The sequence below is a fragment of the Chelonia mydas genome, chromosome 6 (genome assembly GCF_015237465.2).
Source record: "Chelonia mydas isolate rCheMyd1 chromosome 6, rCheMyd1.pri.v2, whole genome shotgun sequence".
Taxonomy (NCBI): Eukaryota; Metazoa; Chordata; order Testudines; family Cheloniidae; genus Chelonia; species Chelonia mydas.
In genome coordinates, this window is record NC_051246.2 from 127,676,165 (window position 1) to 127,698,073 (window position 21,909).

The following is a 21,909-nucleotide window of genomic DNA, read 5'->3' on the forward strand; positions in this document are numbered from 1 at the left end:
CTGCTTCTTGTCAATGCTTTGCATGCCCTTGGAAGAGGTCATCTTTTGAACAATGTGTTTAATTTTAGTGCAGCTGTATTAATTGTATAGATTTGTTTCTTTAATCATCATTTTTATGAAATTTAATTGGTTTTTAGTCTGAATTGTAAGAAAGCTTTTTCTTTCCTGAAGGAAATTGATAAGGTAAAAGGAGAACTCGTAGAAATGAACCTGGACATAGTTGACCGAGCTATCCAGGTGGTCCGCAGTGCCTTAGCCAACCAGATAGACTGGACTGAAATTGGAGCAATTGTAAAAGAAGCTCAGGCTCAGGGAGACCCTGTTGCGAGTGCAATCAAAGAATTAAAGCTTCAGACAAATCATATCACAATGCTACTAAAGTAAGTATGTTATAGATCAACAAGACATTAAGAGGGACTAATCCCACAACTAGCAAGTTAACTAGGAAAAGAGCATCTTCATTTGAGCTTACGTTATTTTGTCAGTTAATATATGTCAAATGTATTCATGGTGCTGGGTTTTAGCAACATTAAAGCGTGAGTGTGTGAGGGCTTTGTGAACAGACAGAGGCACTGATCCGATATGCACCTTTCTTTCTTGGTTTTCCTTTAGTTCGGTAACTGAAATAGACTCTTCAAGCATACAAAAGCAAGAGTTAACTGATCACATTTTAAAAGTGGTGGGAAATGTCTAAGAGGAAAGGGCAGTAGTGAGCAAAAGCACTTTTACCTGCATGTCCTAGGCAGTTCCGGGAAACGTGCCTCATTTGGTTTGATGCAACAGGCAACACCAAGCATATTATGCAAAACAAATGCATTTAAAAAATCAGTAACTTAAATAATCTTGACATTCCTTGATGCCCAAAAAAGGGAATCTAGCTGAAAGTTTAGCATGCTGCAGGCTGGCTGGACAAGATGGCCCAGTAAACAAGTTAGAGTTCAAAATTCAAACTGGTATGAGCTGTGATTTAGATCATTCTGCTCCCTCCAGGAAAATCATCACAAGAAGCTTGATACTGGATCAGTGCCTTGACCTTGCGGACACTTAAAAATAAAAAAACTAAATGAGGTACAAAACATAAGGGTCCTGCAGGTATCGGCAACAAACTAGAAATATATTTAACTGTGTAAATGTACTGGAAATCCCCTGAGCCTAAAACCAAATATAAGAGATCTTCATTTGAGTGTATATATAGACCCCCCCCATTAGGAAGCCTAATAGAGAGTAAAAAACTGATAGTGGAAAATACCTTAAGTCAGTATGGAAAAGAAGGATATGAGAATTGTACCGATAAGCAAAAAGTGAATATAGGGGTTTCCAGATATAATAATATAGGGGTTTCCAGAAATAATCTCGCTTCTGCTCACTGTCACAATTTGCTTCCTGTATTATTTTGAGGAAGTTCTATGGCCTGTGTTATGCAGGAGGTCAGGCTAGATCAGTGGTCCCCAAACTGTGGGCTGTGTGAAGGAACGTCCGGGGGAGGTGCAGTGGGACCTGGGCCAGCCCCTGTGGGGCGGTGGGAAGGGAGCACCACCTAGCTCCACTTTGCCTCCAGTTCAGCTCTGGCCGTGCTCCTGCTCCCAGCCGTGGTTCAGACCCCTTCCCACCTCCTGTCCCTAGTCTTCGCTCCCGACCACAGCTGCACTCCTAGGCCCTGGCCGTGACCACCATGATTCCACTCCCGGCCCAGGAGTGTGGGGGGTACGCACATTCCATTAGTGGTACGGGGGGCGTGCAAGAGGAAAAGCTTGGGTACCACTGGACTAGATGATCACAATGGTCCCTTCTGGCCTTGGAATCTATCAGTCTCTCTGCTATTTCAGTTTGTTTCACAATATGAATTAAGGTCACACAGCTAATCATACACATCATCTAAAGATAGTTGAATCTACAGAAGATGATGGAAACAATAGTATACTTTGCTGTGTGATACAGAAAAAACATTATTTATGCTGTATGCTCCTCTACCTCCTTAAGGCTACACATGCCAAACATAGCAATAGAAGGCAGAGTTCACTGTGCTGATGAGTAGCAAAGGCAACTCAAAGTAATACATGCTCAGAATAGCTTCATGATAATGGATCAGATATTTCACAAAATCTCAGACCATTACCTATCTTGCATTTGCTTTGATTAAACATAATGAGCCACAGTCTACTCTTCATTTTGCACAAAGATCAAGGGTAAAATGTCCTGTATTTGTTTCATCTTTGTTCTCCTTCTCCTTCTGTGAGAAAGTGCATAATCAAAACTGTTATAATTATACATTTATCTTCATTTATAACTATAGAGCCTTCTTCAGATTGAAAACAAGAGTGTGTATCTTTCGTAATATTATTTACAAAATTAATGGAAGGAGGAATGCATCTTGCTAACTTTTACAATAAAAAGTCTGGAGTACTTTTTAAGACAATCAATATACTTTTATATTTTGATAGAAACCCGTATGTATTATCGGAGGAGGAGGAGGAGGAAGATGACGAAGCTGATCATTGGAAAGAAGTTGAAGAACCAAAAGGGAAGAAGAAAAAGCATAAAAATAAACAGCTGAAGAAACCTCAGAAAAACAAGCCATTGTTGGTTGATGTTGATCTCAGTTTGTCTGCATATGCCAATGCTAAAAAGTAAGATTTAAAATGTGTGTATTTTTAGTAGTGTGCTCCTTAGCTTAATTTCAATAGACTCTGCTACTATCATAGAAATTTAGTCTTTTTCCTACAGAAATATTTAGAGTGTGTGGCCTTACCTTAGTTATAGACTGTCCATTCCTCTGCCCCAGAATGTTGTCTTGCCATTTCTGTGTTAACCAGTCTCTGATAATCATTTTAATTTAATGTTAATTACATCAAGCATAGAAACAGACATAGGACATAATGGCTACTTTCTCTGCAAAGCAAATATAAAGGCAGGGCTCTACATTTCTAGTGAGGATAATAAATTAGTAACTTCATTTCAACTGATACAATTTTCAGATTCACAGTGATAGGCAATAGGCAAAAAAGCTAAGCCAAACATAACATTTTCCTTATCAGAATGGAGTATTTACTGCTGGCACGAAGTACCGTGGGAAGAAATAGCTCTAAAAATGAGTTAATATACTGGGATCTGAGATGTAAATGGATTTGTGTTTCACAGATATTATGATCATAAGAGACATGCAGCCAAAAAAACACAGAAGACAGTAGAAGCTGCAGAGAAGGTATTTATTATTACCTTTTCCTTGTTTGTTTCAAATGTACCTTTTTGTGTTAATACTGTTACACTGATTTAATGTTTCAACCCCCTCCCATCAAGCTTGCCAAAACAATTTAACCTACATGTAGGGCTGACAAGTTGCAGCCTTGAATCATTTAGTTTCCATCAACAGTTATGAACTCCTTAAAAGCATTTAAAATGGAAATGCTGACAGACCAGTAGCTGAGGCAGCATTAACAAGAACCATTATGATCAGGTAGCTACTGTTATTTTCAGAACACACATTTTAGAGAAACTACATGACAGAATAATGGAGACATGCCTTTTCAGAATTATGAAGATTTTAAGACAGCCTTTAATGAAGTGCCTCTGATTTTGCACGGGCGGAAATGGTTTTTAGGCCTGCAAATTGAATTATGTGCGAAACGAGTGACTATACTGTCTCAAACTACATTTTGGGGGTATTTTTCTTCATATTGTCTTACTGTTTGGCTATTGCTTGTATGATCACTGCATTTGTAGAACTGGGAATGTCCATATTTCCTAAACAGGCATTCAAATCAGCAGAAAAGAAGACAAAGCAAACATTGAAAGAAGTTCAAACAGTTACCACCATTCAGAAAGCAAGAAAGGTTTATTGGCAAGTAAACTTTTGATAGTTACCCTCTCAGATGAGTGTGTGAGTCTGTGTAAATTTAAAAGGACGTTGTTGACATGAAATCTAATTGGTTTTTAAAAAAAGAGTTAAAAGTAGTGTTTTGGTACTACACCCACCCGTACGTCCCTTGTCAGTTGTTGTGGTTTTAGTTATAAGCCCCAGTCCTGCCGGTAGATCCACCTGGGTGGGCCCCTTCAAGAGTGCTCTGCATGGGTGTGCGGATCTGCCTATGTGGATCCTCATGTGGGATTGAAGCCATGTTTTCCTAAAATTTTAAACATTTTCTCTTTCTGCAATATAAAAGATCCACACAAACAACTGGGGAGACTGACTGTACACAAAGTGATATTAAATGCACACAGAGTAAACATGGAAAATAAAAGAAATACTTTCTCCCTTTTTATAAACAGCTGTTTTAAAAGTAGCAATTATAGTTAAAAAAAATAGATTGTGAGATTTGCTTGATGTGTCCTTTTAAAGAATATGATTGACAGTCCAATTACATTTGTACAATACCTTGAATTTATGCCATATACATATGTATGAAACTGTAGCAGATCAACAAAACGAAGTATCTTTGAGAATACCTGTCTTTCCACCTGTAATACATTAAAGTACTGAGACCCTGGCAAAAACCATACTTTCTGTAATAGGCAAACAGTTCCAGTTATTTTATACAGCGTGGTTTGATGTAATTTGACAGGTTTGAGAAGTTCCTGTGGTTTATTAGCTCTGAAAATTACCTCATTATAGCTGGAAGAGATCAACAGCAGAATGAAATGATTGTGAAGCGATATTTGAAATCAGGTTAGTAAGATTAAATCAAGCATGTCAGCATAGTTTTTGTTTTCTTTGCTGATTGTATTGTACATCCAAAACTGAGGAACACTGTTAGATCTTTATTAGCTTGTGTATAAAATTCAGCTTGCTTGTACACATTCTCATTTTGCTACATTGTCTGGAATTTCAGACTGAAGTTCTTTGGAGCTTTATAATTATGTCCATGTGTGAGGTGTGATATGGAATGCAGCTTTACCCAATAGTTTTGAAATTGCCTGAACTGAGTTAAAAAGCAAACTAACAGACTTTACCTTTTGCAGTTGTACACTGTTCCACATGGAGGAGCATAAGACCATGGACATAAGTTATAGCTAGTATTTTCCTGCAGTAGTGGTTCTCAACCAGGGGTCCTGGACCCCGTAGGGGGGCTGCGAGTGGATTTCAAGGGGCTGCCAGGCAGGGCCAGCATTAGACTTGTTGGGGCCCAGGGCAGAAAGCCAAAGCCCCACCTCATGGGGTTGAAGCCTGGGGCCCTGAGAACAGCTCCCTGGGGCCCTGAGACCAGCCACCACATGCTGAAGCCTGAGCAACTTTGTTTCACAGGGCTCCCTGTGGCGTGGGGCCCCAGGCAGTTGCCCTACTTGATACCCCCCCTAATACTGGGTCCTGGCTTTTATATGCAGAAAAACAGTTGTTGTGGCACAAGTGGGCTGTGGAGTTTTTATAGGATGTTGCGGGGGGGCCCTCAGAAAGAAAAAAGTTGAGAACCCCTGTTCTACAGCACAATACAGAATTCAGAAGTATTGCAGTATATTAGCATACCAAAGGTCTTAGTTCACCATGATATTGATGTCAGAATAAATGACAACTAGTATGGGGTATAACTGACAAGTAGACATAATTACTTCCCCTGAATATGTGAATGTTTTGGCAGTGATCCAAGTAAATCAGTTTCTGATTTAAAGCTTGGAACCCTCTTTTAATGATCAGTGCAGCAATTAAGTGTGCTCAGTGACATGTCCCAATCTTATCTCTTCTGTTTTAGGAGATATATATGTGCACGCTGACCTACATGGTGCAACTAGCTGTGTAATCAAGAATCCTACAGGTAATTAAGTCTGTGGTTGACTCCGATTTATAATCTGTTAAACACAAACAATTTGAAATTTAACGGACTTCAGTAAAAATGTACTGCTACATCCTTGTCCGCTCTTCATTTCACTTCAGACGTCGGGTTGACGAGGTTTAGTCTGAAGTCCTTCCTTATTAACGTGCAAGCCAGTGAGGAAGCCATAATAACACAGTACTTGTGTTGTGCAGGAAAATTGCCTTCAGGACCTGCCTCTGTAGATCCCCACTCCGAGATCCTTCTGTACGATGTCTGGTTATTTTTTAAACGCGTGCTCAGCTAACGCAAATGTGGTGGTGTTGCCGTTACAGGTGAGCCGATCCCTCCCCGGACCCTGACTGAGGCAGGCACCATGGCATTATGTTACAGTGCTGCCTGGGATGCTCGTGTCATCACTAGTGCCTGGTGGGTCTATCATCACCAGGTAAGGAGATCTTGCCTGTTCGTTTTGAGAAGTTAATCTCTGAAAGAATGAGTGTGGAACTGTCGATGTAAATGTCACCACCGATGAAATTAAAGACTAAAAGAAACACAGATGTGTATAATATGTGATGGTCCTTACAAGTTTTCCCTGGCTCTACGACGGCGGCCTTGGTTTGTGAATCTTTGGTATAATGGGCCCAGGACCCGACAAATGCTGTGGGTTCAGCATCTTTTAAAAAGAGGTTAAAGGTCTGTGATGCACTGCACTCATCTCTTGTGAGCGCCTCCTGTGGGTGCAAACCTGCACTCTCTCTTGGCTCAGGGTGCCCGCTGCCTGTTGCCCTCATCAGGTGGGTCTTCAGTGGCTCAGCCCTCTGGCTAAGTCACACATAGGGCACGGCTACACTATAGAGTTTACCGTGGTGCAGCTGCACCAGTGTCGCTGCTCTAAGCCAACAGGAGAGAGTTCTCCTGTCGTCTTAAATACTTCAGCCTCCACGAGTGGCAGTAGCTATGTCGTGGAAGAAGCTCTTCTGCTGACATAGTGCTGTCCACGCCGGCGCTTATGTCGGTGTAACTTGTCTCTCTCAGGGGGATGATATAAGTTATGCCAACATAAGCCGTAGTATAGACCTAGCCATAGTCTAAATGCAAGAGGGAATCCCTTCCAGGTGACAAAGTTCCAACACGGACTATCACTGTGCCCAAGTAGGTATCTGCAGCCCTGCCTTTGGGCTCAGTTCTCAGCCCCTTCTGGGCTAGCTTTCAGTCTGTCCCTGCCCTGTTATAGAACACTGCCCCCAAGGCGTTCTCCCTGGAGACTTTATCATCAGCAGTTCTCTGGCATCCCAGCTCTCCAGCCAATTTACTCCTTAACTTCAGTCCCCTTCTGGGGGTAACAAAGTTGAAAGAATGGTCGGCCCTCTTCAGGGTCTTCAGCCCCAACCCTGGTCCTGTTTAAACTCCCAGCCCCTTTCTTGGGCTTTTAATGCAGAGTCTTATCACCTCCTTGAGGCTTAAGCCACTTCTCCTGTGGACGGTGGGGGAACCCGGGCCCACCCACTATTCCAGTCCCAACCCAGGTACCCTATAGACAACAGCCACATACTCTTTCCTCTACTTGGTTGCTGCTGCTACTCCTGGATGGCTTCCCACTTGGTCCCATCACCTTCACCCATTACCTTAGGTCAGTGGTTCTCAAACATTTTTTTTCGCAGACCATTTGAAAATTGCTGAGGGTCTCGGTGGACCACTAAATGATCTTTCCAAACATTGTTTGTACAGTTAGCTAACTATTGTAAAGTGCTTTGGATAAAAGCACTATATATAAAAAAGTTAAATTAAAAAATTAAAAAAATTTTTGTTCTACAAATAAAAGCACACAACTCATATTTTAATATCGGTAGTCTTACCTTTCTAATGCAATGGATGTGCCCTCTCTCTCCTGCTGTGGCAGCCCCCGAGCTGGGGCTGGGAAGGAGGGGGGCCTCTCCCTCTCTTCTCCACCGTGGCAGCCCCTGAGCTGGGGCTGGGAAGGAGGGGAGGGGTATCTCCCCAGCCACAGAACTGAAGCTGGGAAGGAGGGCCGTCTCTCTCTGGCAGCCGCAGCCCTGGAGCTGGGGAAAGTCGCCTCTTTCTCTGGCCACCACAGCCTTGCACGTTCTAAATTCTGCCCCCACCCACCTACCCCCTATTTCCCCCAAAGGCCACTACCTCACCTTACATGTGTGTCTTCTCCACGGTCCAGGAACCTAATTAGTGGAGCCATGCCTGCACGGCTCCACTAATCAGGTGGGTGGCCCTTCATTGTCTTGTGTGCAGCCGCCCAGGCGTGCACCTTAGAGGGAACTATCCGCGGACCATCTGAATGGAGCTGGCAGACCACTGGTGATCCGTGGACCACAGTTTGCGAATCTCTGCCTTAGGTTATAGTCCTTGGGTTCTACTTTCTTGTTCCCTGTTTGCGCAGGGTCTCACCCAGGCCTCCTTGCCTGGAGAGTCTGTCTTTTCCCTTTCAGTCCCAGTCAGGAACTGACTTGCTCAGGTGGCTGTGCTGCTCTTTTTAACTGAGCCTGCTAGGGTCTGATTGGCTGCTCCCCTGCAGTCTTTCAGCACAGGCCTGGAGGACCTACCTTTACTATGCCTTTTCTGGAGCGGAGTGTGGTAGGACCGCAAGGCCTCCAGCAGGCCTCCTCAAAGGGCATGGTGCACCCCAGCACAAGGTCAGATTGAGAATGATTTTTAAGAAGTGTAATCAGTTTTTAATGTTCTGTTAGAACTTTAATTCACATATTAAATAAGGGTGGGTTTGTTTTGTCGTAAAACACCTAGAACATTGGAATGGACAGGCAACATGCGAAGCTGATCTGTTTTCTAGATACAGTCATTTGACATAATTTCACCAAGCCTGCTGTGGTTTACCCTTTTCAATATGTTCTTTCTTCATGGCACTGTATTGTAACTGAGGCTAGCTCATGTAGACATTTCTAGTATCTCTACTTAGGTATCTGTATGTGGTTTTGGTTGTGTCTTGGGCACTAACAGTGAAAGACTGGTTCCCAAAAAGTTGTTGGAATCTTTCACTGCTTCCCTACCGGGAAAACAATTTCTTTCTGCTGTGATTTGAACCTGTAATCTCAAGACTGATTAAGGACTTTCCCTCTGGCTAAGAAGACTGATCTCAAAAGGAACCTCCTGCACGCAGAGCACCAGTATTGCCCTGGGAGCAGTGGAATGGGGAGTCTTCCATTGCAGAGCCCACTTAAGTTAGGTCTGGGAAGAAACTGAGGGCTTGTCTTCACTTCTGGGGAGATCAACACCCCTACGGGTGTTAATTTAGTGGGTCTTACTAGACCCGCTAAATCGACAGCAGAGCGCGTTATTCATGTAGCTGGAGTAGCGTATCTTAGGTTGACTTACCCCGGAACTGAAAACAAGCCCTCAGATTCATAGATTTTTAAGGCCAGAGGGGACTGTTATGCTCAAATCTGATCCCCTGCATAACACAGTCTATAAAATTTTATCCAGTGATTTCGACATCAGGCCCAGTAACTTCTGGTTGAACCAGAGCATCTTTTAGAAAGACATCCAGTGATGATTTAAAGGCTTCAGGTGATGGGAGGTTGTTCCTCAGCAAATCCTCCCTATAATAGTCTTCACTTTGTGAAGTTAAAAAGCTGTCCTTAGAAATCAGAAATTCAGTTAGCCTAAATGCTCATTTTTATTACCAAAAAGAAAAGGAGTACTTGTGGCACCTTAGAGACTAAAAGGTGCCACAAGTACTCCTTTTCTTTTTGCGAATACAGACTAACACGGCTGTTACTCTGAAACCTATTTTTATTACTGTTATTACTCAGTGAGGCACCGTTTTCTACGGTACTTTATTAAATGTACAATATGTGATGCTCTTTCAGGTGTCTAAAACAGCACCAACTGGAGAATATCTGACTACAGGGAGCTTCATGATAAGAGGTGAGAACTTGAAGAGAGACCATCAATTTGTAAACCACAATTGTCCAAAAAATCTGTATCTTCTACAGTGGCAAGGATCACTGCAAGAACCTGGCAAAATATGTTTATATATTTAAACCACCTTATGTTTTCCTTTTTTTCCCCCAGGGAAAAAAAACTTTCTTCCACCTTCATATCTTATGATGGGGTTTAGCTTCTTATTTAAGGTACTGTCCCATTCATTGGTTACATTTGTCTCCTTTTTGTTACATAAACATAAAGCTGTAATAGTTCACAACAATCCTTAATTCCCATAAGCACCTTTCCCTTCCAGTAGGTCACTATATCATTCTGTTTGCTCTGAATGGAAGAGAAACCTTTAATCTAGTTCATGAGAGTGGGCATGCAGCTCAGAAACAGCCAACTGAAGAAACAAACTGGGTACAATGGGCTAAGCTTATCAAAGAAGCTGCCACTCTTTAAATACTTCCCCCCTGGAGTGGGATTCCTGTTTTTAATTATTTATTTAGAACAAACCCTGTGACCACGGCACCTCCAGATATTTTTTTTTTAATAACAAGTGTTTAAAGTGTTAGCAGGAGTTTGTGAAGCTCCCTTTTTGTGGGCAGTCTGATGGGTGTGTGACTAGCTACAGTGGGCTCCCACTAGCGTTCATCTTCTAGGGACATGCTTTCAAACTTTTTTCCCCTTTTCCTTTCCACTGGTAAAGGAGCTCAAAAACTTAGGAGTCTTTACCTAAAAATAAGGAAAAGAAATGGAAGTAGGCATGTAAAGGCTGGAAATTAATCACCAGGGAAGGCAGTTTCAGGAATGTGTAAATGAGTTCAAGGGACACACAGAATTTGTTTCTGGAGAGGAATAAGATTGAAGGGCATGCTGAAAAAACAGGGAGATGATGTCAAGACAAATAAGGGACACTAAGATTTGCCAAATGGTTTCCACACAAGAGCTTGCATTAATATAGTAGTTTTCAATCTCTTGGCCAGATCCAGTCCTCACAGAACTCAATGGGATTCTGTCCATTGAATGGAGCCCACGATGAACATTGTTGTTGGGCTCCTAAGAATCAGTAGAAAGATTTGAAGTTCCACGTGTTCATTCACTACAGTTTCTCATTGGGTTTGGTATAAGCCAGTTTCCTTGGAAATCCTTTTGCTCAATAAAAAGGACCTGCTTCTGTCATTTAGGTGGAAGAATCTTGTGTTTGGAGACACAGAGACGAACGAAAGATCAAAGTGCAGGATGAGGATATGGAGTCTGTGACCAGTAGTACCAATGAACTGGTGTCAGAAGAAGTGGAGCTACTAGGTATTATGCAGGGTTTAATATATTTTACTGTGGGCATGCTGGGAACTCTTAAAAATACATTGGGATGTGCATTCAGCTCCCTGAATTAGTAATGTGTTAGTCTAGTGTCTGTAAACTGAAATGTCTTTTCCCCTACGTCATTTAGAAGAAGCACCAGAAGGAGATGATAGCAGCACTGATGATGAGAAGGCACTGCCTCAAGAAATGCCTGATGGTATTGAAGTCAGGTCTAACAGTAACCACGAGGAGGACGTTGCTCATGCAGACAAGGATGGAATAAACAAGCTACCAGCACAAGAGGGAACCTCTGAAGACGATGATGTAGAATCTGAAGAAGAGGCTGAAGGTCAGGAGCTGATGAGTGAAGTAAAGGAGGAGGAGATAAATTATCCAGACACTGCAATTGACCTGTCACATCTTCAGCCACAAAGGTAACCAAAAGAGCCTCCACATTTGTCAGCGATATGAGCCATTCTAAGAATGTCAGTGCCTTAAAACTATGTTTATGTGATAAGAGGGATTGCAATGAGTACATAAGATTTAATCCTAGTGTTCAAAGATGCAGGCTGCCTGAATACCAAGTAAAACAAGTGTATACATGTTTGGTAGTGCTGCCCCGCCCTTCCTAGACGGTCTTCTCTACACAGTTACACAGTTCTTCATTTTGGGTTATCTTATTCCCCCTTCTCCTGACTGTAGTAACCACCGCACTAATGCATTCTCTGGCTGGGGCATATGTGGTATTTTGGCCATTGCCAATGCTATTATAGAATCATAGAAATGTAGGGCTGGATGGAACCTTGAAGTCATCAAGTCCAGCCCCCTTCCCTGAAGTGGGACCCAAGTAAACCTAGACCATCTCTGACAGGTGTTTGCCCAACTGGTTCTTAAAAATCTCAACAATGGGAATTCCATGACCTCCCTTGGAAGCCTGTTCCAGAGCTTAACTACCCTTGGAGTTAGAAAGTGTTCCCTACTATTTAACCTAAATCTCCCTTGTTGCAGATTAAGCCCGTTACTACTTCTCCTATCTTCAGTGAACATGGAGAACAACTGATCACAGGCCTCTTTATAACAGCCCTTAACATACTTGAACACTTACCAGGTCCCTCCTCAATCTTCTTTTCTCAAGACTAAACATGCCCAAGTTTTTTTAACCTTTCCTCATAGGTCAAGTTTTCTAAACCTTACTTTGTTTTTGTTGCTCTCCTCTAGAGTCTCTCCAGTTTGTCCACATCTTCCCTAAAGCGTGGTGCCCAGCACTGGACACAATACTCCAGCTGAGGCCTCACTGGTGCCGAGTGGAGTGGGACAGTTACCTCCTGTGTCTTACATACAACACTCCTGTTAATACACCCCCAGAATGAAATTAGCCATTTTCACAACTGCATCACATTGTTGACTCTCCTTCAATTTGTGATCTACGATAGCCCCCAGATCCATTTCAGTAACACTACCGCCTAACCAGTTATTCCCCATTTTATAGTTGTGTATTTGATTTTTCCTTATTAAATGCAGAGTATTTCACTTATCTTTACTGAATTTCATCTTGTTGAGTTCAGCCCAATTCTTCAATTTGCTGAGGTCATTTTGAATTCTAATCCTGTCCTCCAAAGTGCTTGCAACCCCTCCCAGCTTGGCGTCATCTGCAAATGTAATAAGCGTACTCTCACTTGGTGTTCAGGTAATCAATGAAGATAGTGAATAGTACCGGACCCAAAACTGACCCCTGCGGGACCCCACTAGATACACCCTCCCAGTTTGACAGTGAACTGTTGATCACTGCTCTCTCAGTAGGGTCTTTCAGCCAATTGTGCACCCACCTTATAGTAACTTCATCTAGACCACGTTTCCCTAGTTTGCTTATGAGAATGCCTTGTGGGACTCTATAAAAAAAAAAAAAAAAAAAAAATCAAGATATATTGGCTGCTAGGGGTGCTTCAAGCACAGGGCATTTTACAATTTTTCCTACTTGGGGAGACCAACCTTCTTCCACTTAAGTGTTCTACCAGGACCCAGGAAATGGGAAGCCTAATATCACTTCTGTTCTTATTCAAGATGGTAGTGAGTGAAAATTATTGCCACCTGAAATGAGATGATCTCCAGTTAGTGCCAGTGGCTAATCTTCCTACCACTTACCCTGCTGTCTTCACAAATGGCACTACTTAGCAGCTTGAAGGGAACGAGATGAATGGGCATAAGAATGAACCGCTCTCACCCTAGACATTGAGGCACTTAGGGGTGAGTCGGGGAAAACTGCCACCCGTCCTCCCAAGAAATCAGACTTCAGTTTCCAATTCATTCAGTCTGGGTTTATTTAATAGGTATTACAGCTGTAAAAATAATGCTTTGTGTGCGTGGGATTTGTGTGCATGCAATAAAGACCTAACAGGGGAAGATCTCTGAGAGCCTACTTCACAGTTTCTCTGTCACTTAATTTCATTTATCAAAGCTGGGGCTTTCAGAGGCACTCAGTTTCCTTAGGCTCCTTTGAAAATCCAAACTCAAGAGATTTGGATTCAATGCTAGGTTAAATGTGTCTGGTCACTAAACAAAGAGACTTCATTACCCATTCTAGAGGGTACATTGGGGTGGTGTGCAAAATCCCCTGGATGCAGCATAGTGCTGACGCTATTTACCTGTTCAGGAAAGATCCTTTCCTGGACATGATGCCCAATAGGCAACTCTGAATTAGTTTGTCCCAGTTGTGGCAGCTGCTGCTATGTCAGGACTGTGTTATCAGACTGTTATTTCTCTAACAACATGCTGCACCTTTCAGTCTTCACAGATCCCACCAGAAAATGGTTACAAAAGAGGAAGCATCTAACCTGGTAAGCTCCCGGATAAGATCGTCAAACAAGTAACACACCATGTGATTTCTATGAGTGGAAATAATGAAATATAACTTTATTTCACTTTTTTAGAGTGACAGTAAGTCACATGGGCGAAGACACTTGTCAGCCAAGGAGAGAAGGTAAGAATGTCTTCATTTTAAGGAAGGAAAGGTCTGAATATCTCCATGTATGAAAGTCCTCATTTCTTAAGGAGGAGTTAACCTTTTCTGAAGAAGTCACTTGCAGTGTGTTTCTTGCCCCTTGAAATTAACAATATGGATATAACAGACACTGTGAACACAAAGGATCTGGTTTTTATCAGCTGGAAGAATTTGATTTTTTTGATGGGATACTGGGTTATTTCAAAGGTCTGGTTCAGAATATAAAGGATAACTTCTGCACTGTGGAAATTAATTTGTGAGGGCTTGTGATCTAGTTCAGGTTTCTATGCCACAGAATACTATTTACCCCAAAGATGCAGTGGTGATGGTCCCATGCTTCTGTATGCAAACAAGGCAGGAACTGAATCCAAACTCAGTTCTAAGCCCAGCAGCCTCTCTTGCCAGCCTTTGAGGTGGAACATAGGAGTTGGAGGCAAAGGGGGCACCAATTTCCTTTCTGGATGTGGTTTCTTAAGGAGCTTCCCAGTTTCCAGCTAGGTGGCTGCCTGACCCATGTTGATATCAGCTAATCTGGCCATATCTTCTTCTAGGCATCCTCTCTTTCACTCTGGTTACACTTGTCAAAGCCAGGGCTTGAACCAGGAACCTTTAGGTCTTCAGGCAAATACTCATCCAACAGAATTAGTTTGGTGTGTCAACCTGTTCGTGCTTTTTTATTCATTTCTTTTAAAAATAAATAACTGACGGTTTCTGCTGGTGATCATCTCCATCTGTGTTTATCACAACTTTGATGCAGTAGGAGCTGTGGGTCTCGGAGTGCTTCAGTTCTCTTTGTTCTTGGCCTTTGTGCTTTTTGGTGGGGTTTTTTTTTTTTTTTTTTTTTTTTTTTTGCCTGCATCTCTTCCTCTTCCCCTTTCATGCTTTAAAGATACAGAGAATCAGTCAAACATTCCAGTTGATTGCACCAAATATTGCTTTACCATGTCCCTCCTGGACAGGCATGGTTATGATATCCTGTGTCCCAGAGCAGAGCGCAGCTACCTCCTGCTTTGGGAATCCCCACAAGCATCTGGATCATTGACAGAGTTACAAACAATTTTCTAGCTTTTTCCAGTGTTTCCTATAAGTGTGACATGAAGTTGACTTGGAGGAGAATTTCAGCTTGGTGTCACAAATGTTCCTTGAAATGGTTGATGTGTTCAGGATCTTGACTTATCAATGTCACTGGCATGTGTCAAGACTTCGATGCCTTTTAGTATCTCACTCAGATAACTTTCTATTGACTTCTCTTTGAGTAAGGCATTGCCTGCTCCAAAGCACAAGATGAGATCTGTGTTGGGGGGAGTTACTACTTGATTTCCAGCATGCAGCCAACTTTGTCCCGTGTTCTGGCAGGCAATCATCTGAGTCTTCATTCTACCCGAACTCATTGTATAGGAGTAATAAATTAGATAATTGATCTGAGAAGACATCAAGAAATATTAATCACCCTAGTATTTCTTTCAGTTGGATTGTTTGTTTGGGTTGTCAGTCCCATATATCAAAACTAGATCCTGCTACCCCATTCTGGATGGGCTAATGAAGGAGGTGTGACTGTTTTCATTCTGCCATGGTTATATCAAAGGCAAGAGGTAGGAAGTATTTCAGCAGGAAGTCACCAATGATTCTTCCCACATTCCCCTTAAGAGCTTGGGGGTGAAGGCTACTGTAGTCACTCAGGACTGGTCTGACATCCCTTTCTCTGAGACACAAGGACACCTTTGAGAGCAGGTTTTCCAATATGCAGCGCTTGCAACTTGCATTGGGAACAGCTGTTCCATGGGCCAGTATTGGATTGAGCTGAAGCAGGCAGAAATACTCGAGTCTGTCTCTAATGCGAAGGGAGACATGTTCTGATAACTGAATTGTGAGGTTGTGGAGAGAGCTGGACATTAGGCGCTTATGTTCTCCTGTCACTAGCACTGATGCTCACAGGTTTGCATGGCTATGCTAATCAAACCTTCATGCAGAGAACCTGACACAGGACAGAAGGAAATAGAAGGTATTTAGTTAATCGTACCTTTTGGAGCAGAGGAAGTGGCTTAGTGGATGCTGTTCTCTGGAGAAAGATGGGCCTCCCTTCAGAAAGAAGAGTTCTGTATTTTTTTGGACAATGTTACTTATTTTGATAGGAATGAACGACACTGGCTGAAGCAGCAGGGCTGCCTGCCGTTCCAAGGTCAGGGGAGGGGAAACGAATAGCTTTGAGCTTGGCAAGTTCCTACCTTGGCCTCCTCTGGGAACTCAGACCCAGATGTAGCCTTGTATCCCAGTGTATATCTTCCGGGATCAGTAGTGGCAAGTAAGCCGTTTCTCCTGTGTTGTTGAATCACTTTGTCATTGGCTTCTATGTTTAAATGTTGAATTTTTTATCATCAATGTGACCTATTTTCTGTGTTCTTGATTGGTCTATTGACTGAACTTGTAGAAATGTATCCTTTGGGAAGTCAGGTGCTATGTTAACGTATGATCATTGTCGTTTCATGCAACAGAACCCTGTAGGAGGGCATATCCCAATGATTATTTTTCTCTTAGGGAAATGAAGAAAAAGAAGCAGCAACATGACATAGAGGATTTAGAACCAGCTGAAGGAAAGGAAAGAGAGACCAGCGCACAGCTCCCATCTTCTCCTGTTTCAAACAAGAGCATGTCAGCCCCTCAGCCCATGAAACGAGGACAGAAGGTAGAATGGATGAAGCTGCAGAATTGATTAGATTTACCCAATGAAAAGGGCCCTCTGAAAGACACATTTCGTATGTTTAATTTTTTTTAGCATTTGCCCAATATTCCAATTTGCATATTCAAATATCTCCAGGCATCTGACAAATTTAGACTCAGTTGAATAGTTGTCTGTGTTTAATAACAATTGTTGATTGACTAACTTTCAGCACTTCATAGTTCTCTGAATAGAAATGACGTCTGTTGGGTTAATACAGTGCTTAAACTAAAAAGAATTAGAGACCAAATCCATATGCCAGTGAAGGGTTGAGCTCTATGTTGATATTTGCAGAAATTCCTTTTTGTTGTTTGCTAAACTATTAACCCCCATTTTTCTTATCTGTAGAGTAAAATGAAAAAAATGAAAGAGAAGTACAAGGACCAGGATGAAGAAGACAGAGAGCTCATAATGAAGCTATTGGGTGTAAGCCAAAATAACTATGGCTTTTCCTTTGTATTGTTTGTTCTGTGCTTGAGTGTAGGTTTAAATCATTTTCATATGTGAAATCTAGTCTGCAGGGTCAAGCAAAGAAGAAAAAGTGAAGAAAGGTAAAAAAGGAAAAATAAAAGAATCAGTAAAGAAACAAGCCCAGAAACCAAACAGAGGCCATCAGGTTGATGCAGGTCGTAAAGAGGAAACCCCCACGGTAGAAGTATTAACACATGAGTTACAGGACATGACCCTGGAAGATCAGCAGGAGGAGAAGGTAAACATTCTAGACACCTTTCATTCCCCACACTTTGCTGCATCTTGCTGCTCAGGCTGTTAAATCATCACTTTATTGTACTATAAATATTAAACCGAGTCTGCGTAGTGCTTGCAGAACTACTTACTCTAGTGCATTTGTGTAGTTGCCACTTTTCTTAGATCAGGTTGTTTTTTTGAGAACAGTGTATATAATGTCAGGACTAATTTTTAATAGTTGTAAGAGGCACCAACCCAAGAAACCAGGAGGGTGTTCCATGGTCTTCGCTGGAGCACAGACCCGCCAAAACTAGAAGTTTGAGGGGTACGATGTGTGGCTGAGCTGTGCTGAGGATCTCTTAATGTCAAACTGTATCAATTGTGCAGTTAAAAAAAAAAAAAAAAAAGCTTTTGTAGATTGGCAGCTTGAATTTCAGTATTTCCACCCAAATCTGTCTCCTTCCACCTTTGCATGTGCCAAGGGAGTTTGGGGATAGAAAGAAAAACCCTATATAAAAATGCAGCAGTACCAAACATACATCACTTAGCTCTCCCTTAAAATGGCGTTCCATATGCATTGAGGAGACTGTAGCCACACATGGCTTTCTATCTTCTATCTGCTGGCTTTCTGGGAGAAGTATTCTCATGCTCTACAAGTGTTAATGTTTCCTTTTATTTACATATGTGGTGCAGGAGGAACAGGATCAAGATCAACAGGAAAATGAGGTAAATACTATCACCTTTACACTTCTAATAAAGTGCTAGAATAAAAGTGCTTAGAAAAAGTTTTTGAAAATCTCTCTGCTCAACACTGCCAATGGCCTGGACCCCAGGGTCCTATCCGCTAACCCAGTTTGAGGAGTGTCAGTGAGGCTAACAATTCCTAACTTGGAGGAGATCGGGCATGTCACAAAGGTGAAGCACTTGGCCACTATGCGTAATGACAGCTGAGGTTTACTGATTGTGACTTTGGTACAGACCCCATGAGTTCAGACGTATCATCACTGCATTATAACTTGGCTTTTTCAGTCACAGTTAGGTTGCGAATGGTCAATCCAGGTATAAATGTTCCTTTATTATAAGGATCAAATCAGTTAAAGTTTTTCTAGCGGGGAGCTGAAATGTGACCTTCCTAGTCTCTCAGTTGTATGGCGGTATTAGTGCATAGTATTAAGGTAATAAATACACAAGTTCCAACAAAACTTGGGTAAAACAACAAGGATTTGACAAACCCATTAAGTAGTTTTCCCTTTGTCTTCACCTGATTAACTCCATCAAGACCTCAGAATAGTGGAGGATCCCAGATCCCTGATAGATTTTACTTATTGTGTCAGCCTAACTGTGATAAAAATAGTTCTTAAGACAAAAAGTTCCAGTTTAATTAACAAAATTGTTTACTGGACTTTTTAAAAAGCCCTTTACATTCAATGTGCAAAGGATATATTTTCTCAGAAGCTTTCAGTAGATGTATTCCACACTTAGAGAATTTGAAGAAATGGATTTATCTAAGAGGAAAAGTATAAACTTTTTCTATAATAACAAGTCTTAATTGACTATGCCAAAGTATAAACCAAATTTGGAAACTCCCCTTTACCTCATTTAAAATGAAAATCCATGTAATCTTGGACCTTCAGATTTTAATTATCAGATTTTTTTTTTTTTTTTAAACTAGAGCTTCTCCAATAGCCCATCATCTTTTGATAAATTGACTACATTTCAGTAATACTGTGACAACAGATTATGGTATGATATACACAGGGGAATTATGACTTCTCTGCACTTGGGCTGTGAGGGAGAAGGACCAAATTCCAGCCTCTTCGGTAGTAAAAGATGGGTTTATTTTTATTGCTTTAATTGTTGCTTTTTGTGTAAATGTTTTTCTCGTTTCACAGCAAGGAATGTCTTTGCTATTTTAGGAAGGAGAGAGACTGCTAAATTCTCTGACAGGCCAGCCTCACTCGGAGGATATCCTCCTCTTTGCTATACCCATATGTGCACCTTACACTACCATGACCAACTATAAGTAAGTTGCAGCGAATTGTCTGAAGAAGTAATGAATTTTAATTTGACAGATTGGCAGCACTTTGAGTTAGTTCCTTAACACCCGGTAAATGGTGTGATTTTTTTTTTTTCTTTTAAAAGATACAAAGTGAAGCTCACTCCAGGCACCCAGAAGAAAGGAAAAGGTACTGTATACAGCACAAGTAGTCCTTTTCAACCCAGCAGCTCTTTAAGCTGGCACATGCCATTTAACATCTTCTTTCATGTACTTTTTACAGCTGCCAAGACTGCTTTGCATAATTTCATGCATTACAAAGAAGCTACCACAAGAGAAAAAGATTTATTTCGCAGTGTAAAGGTAAAGAGCCATCTTCTTGGCTTGTTCAAACTATTACAGCAAGAATGAAAGCAGCATTTAGTGCTATTGCTTTCTGTTTTGTCCTTGCATTACTCTCTCTTCAATCTTGTATTTAGCTGTGACATTGAGTACCTTTCCCAGACATGAGGAAAAGCTCTGGGAACGTCTCTCTCCTGCTCTCTTCCTCCTCCCCCCCGCCCCAGAAGTTGGTCCAGTAAAAGATATCTCACCCACACCTTGTTTCTCCCTATTGGCATAGGAGATTAATAGACTTTTAAGGCCAGAAGGGACCATTAAATCATCTACTCCCAACCCCCAAGATTTACTCAGTTTCCCATCTTGAGCCCAATAACCTGCATTTGACTAAGTATACCTTCAAGAAAAGCATCCAGTCTTGATTTGAAGACAGCAAGAGCTGGAGAATCCACCACTTCCTTTCCGGTGGTTAATCACTGTTAGAATTTTGTGCTGTGTTTTTTTAATTTGTCTGATTCCAGCCATTGGTTCTTTTTCTGCCAGATTCAAGAATGCTTTAGAACTGGGTATTTTCTGTACATGAAGGTACATACACACTGTAATCAAGTCACCTCTCAAATCTTCTTTTTGATAAAATACACACATTGAGCTTAGAGTCTCACTGTAAGGCACTTGCTCCAGCCCACAAATCATTTTTGTGGGTCTTCTGTGTATTGTCTCCAATTTTTAAACATCAGTATACAGTTTAAAAGTACACAGTATTCTAGTGTCTCATCAGTGCCCTGTACAGAGGTAAAATCACCTTCCTGCTCATACTTGCTATCCTTGTTTATACATCGAAGGGTTGCATCACCCCTTTTTTGGCAGTCCCACTAGGGCTCATGTTCAGCTGCTCGTCTGGGATCCCTAAATCCTCTTCTGAGTGACTGCTGTCTAAGAGAAGTCTCCTGTTGTGTCTGGATGGCCTGCATTATTTGTTCCTAGATGTATGACCTTGCATTTTGCTGTATTCAAATACATTTACCAAGCAATCCAGATTACACTAACTTCCCTGTCCTCCTCATTTACCATTCTGCAAATTTTATTATCATTATCTTATTTACTTCTAGATCCCTGATAAAAATGTTGAATAATCTGGCTGACCAACAGTTATGGTAGAACCTTATTAGGAATGCACCCATTTGATGATTCCTTGTTAACAACTATGTATATTGAATACTACTGAACAAACTAGTTATGTTCAGATAGTTGGAGTGTTAAGCATATATATGATCTGATCCATTGTTTTCCCTGGAATGGGTGGGAGGTGCAGTAAGTATTAATGGTTCTTTATTCATTGGGAAGGTCTGAGCACACTGCATTTTCATCAGTCATTTACTGAACTATCACAGGGCCACTTTCTTTGGAGAAACAAGCAGAGAGATGCTGTACTGTAAAGTGACAGTGACACATGGTTATCACTGATTCATGTGACATTATTACTTTGCAGCTGGTATTCAGAGAGGACATGGGAGGCTGGGAAGGAGTGATTGTTGAACACTTCCTACTTAATTCTGACTCTTGATTTTGTTTTATAGGATACTGATTTATCAAGAAATATTCCTGGTAAAGTGAAAGTGTCTGCACCTAAGCTCCTGAACATGAAAAAGAAGTGAGTGCTGGTCGTAAATCATGAATATGTGTTTGAACTGCCACTCCTGCTTCAGAAGAGGACAGACCCAAACCTGCCATCTGGACCTCTTCCAATTTTGCTAATAAAGTAAAATAGCTATAATCAGTTGGACTAAATTTAAGAGGCAGAGGTGAACTGTTTCCTGCATCTGACCCTGGCCTATGTCTATTCGTTTGGACTTTAAATTACATGTAGCATGTGACTCCTCTGAAGTGCACAAGTAAAGTACTACTGGCCTTAGCTGTCAAAGGCGAGACTGATTTTGGACTGATCCTCTTCCTAATGCTGTGGGGGCTGGCCCAGACCCAGTCCCTTCTCTCCTTACTTCCTGCTCTAGCTGCTGCTGCAACAAAGTCCTGCTGCTTGTTCTTTTCAGCTCTCCTTGGGCAAAGGCCAGGATTTAAACATCTTACCCTGGTTGGAGCCCTCTTTCTAGTCAGGACATCTACTCCCATGTTTGGGAATGAAGATAGATTGATGATGTTTACCAAAAGCCTGTACAGTCAAATCTGTCATAGGGTAAGAAAAGTCCTGCAA

General features: G+C 41.6%; 1 protein-coding gene across 2 annotated transcripts in view; it reads left to right on the forward strand.

Annotated features, from left to right (window-relative positions):
- The window catches only part of NEMF (nuclear export mediator factor), a 36,284-nt gene extending 14,652 nt beyond the window's left edge, over nucleotides 1-21,632 (forward strand). The window contains exons 13-33 of one of the 2 annotated variants that reach the window (XM_037901378.2): nucleotides 172-380; nucleotides 2,442-2,627; nucleotides 3,139-3,202; nucleotides 3,750-3,838; nucleotides 4,560-4,663; nucleotides 5,682-5,744; nucleotides 6,077-6,189; nucleotides 9,602-9,659; nucleotides 9,807-9,865; nucleotides 10,847-10,967; nucleotides 11,113-11,398; nucleotides 13,747-13,798; nucleotides 13,892-13,941; nucleotides 16,498-16,645; nucleotides 17,027-17,104; nucleotides 17,193-17,387; nucleotides 18,059-18,091; nucleotides 19,282-19,388; nucleotides 19,508-19,551; nucleotides 19,645-19,724; nucleotides 21,278-21,632. In XM_037901378.2, the coding sequence (XP_037757306.1) occupies nucleotides 172-380; nucleotides 2,442-2,627; nucleotides 3,139-3,202; nucleotides 3,750-3,838; nucleotides 4,560-4,663; nucleotides 5,682-5,744; nucleotides 6,077-6,189; nucleotides 9,602-9,659; nucleotides 9,807-9,865; nucleotides 10,847-10,967; nucleotides 11,113-11,398; nucleotides 13,747-13,798; nucleotides 13,892-13,941; nucleotides 16,498-16,645; nucleotides 17,027-17,104; nucleotides 17,193-17,387; nucleotides 18,059-18,091; nucleotides 19,282-19,388; nucleotides 19,508-19,551; nucleotides 19,645-19,724; nucleotides 21,278-21,355 (2,217 nt within the window). In that variant the 3' untranslated portion in view covers nucleotides 21,356-21,632. Of the gene's footprint in view, nucleotides 1-171; nucleotides 381-2,441; nucleotides 2,628-3,138; nucleotides 3,203-3,749; nucleotides 3,839-4,559; nucleotides 4,664-5,681; nucleotides 5,745-6,076; nucleotides 6,190-9,601; nucleotides 9,660-9,806; nucleotides 9,866-10,846; nucleotides 10,968-11,112; nucleotides 11,399-13,746; nucleotides 13,799-13,891; nucleotides 13,942-16,497; nucleotides 16,646-17,026; nucleotides 17,105-17,192; nucleotides 17,388-18,058; nucleotides 18,092-19,257; nucleotides 19,389-19,507; nucleotides 19,552-19,644; nucleotides 19,725-21,277 lie in introns of those variants that run through there. The other variant, XM_043548639.1, reaches the window with a different exon arrangement.
- Nucleotides 21,633-21,909: the final 277 nt, after the last annotated feature.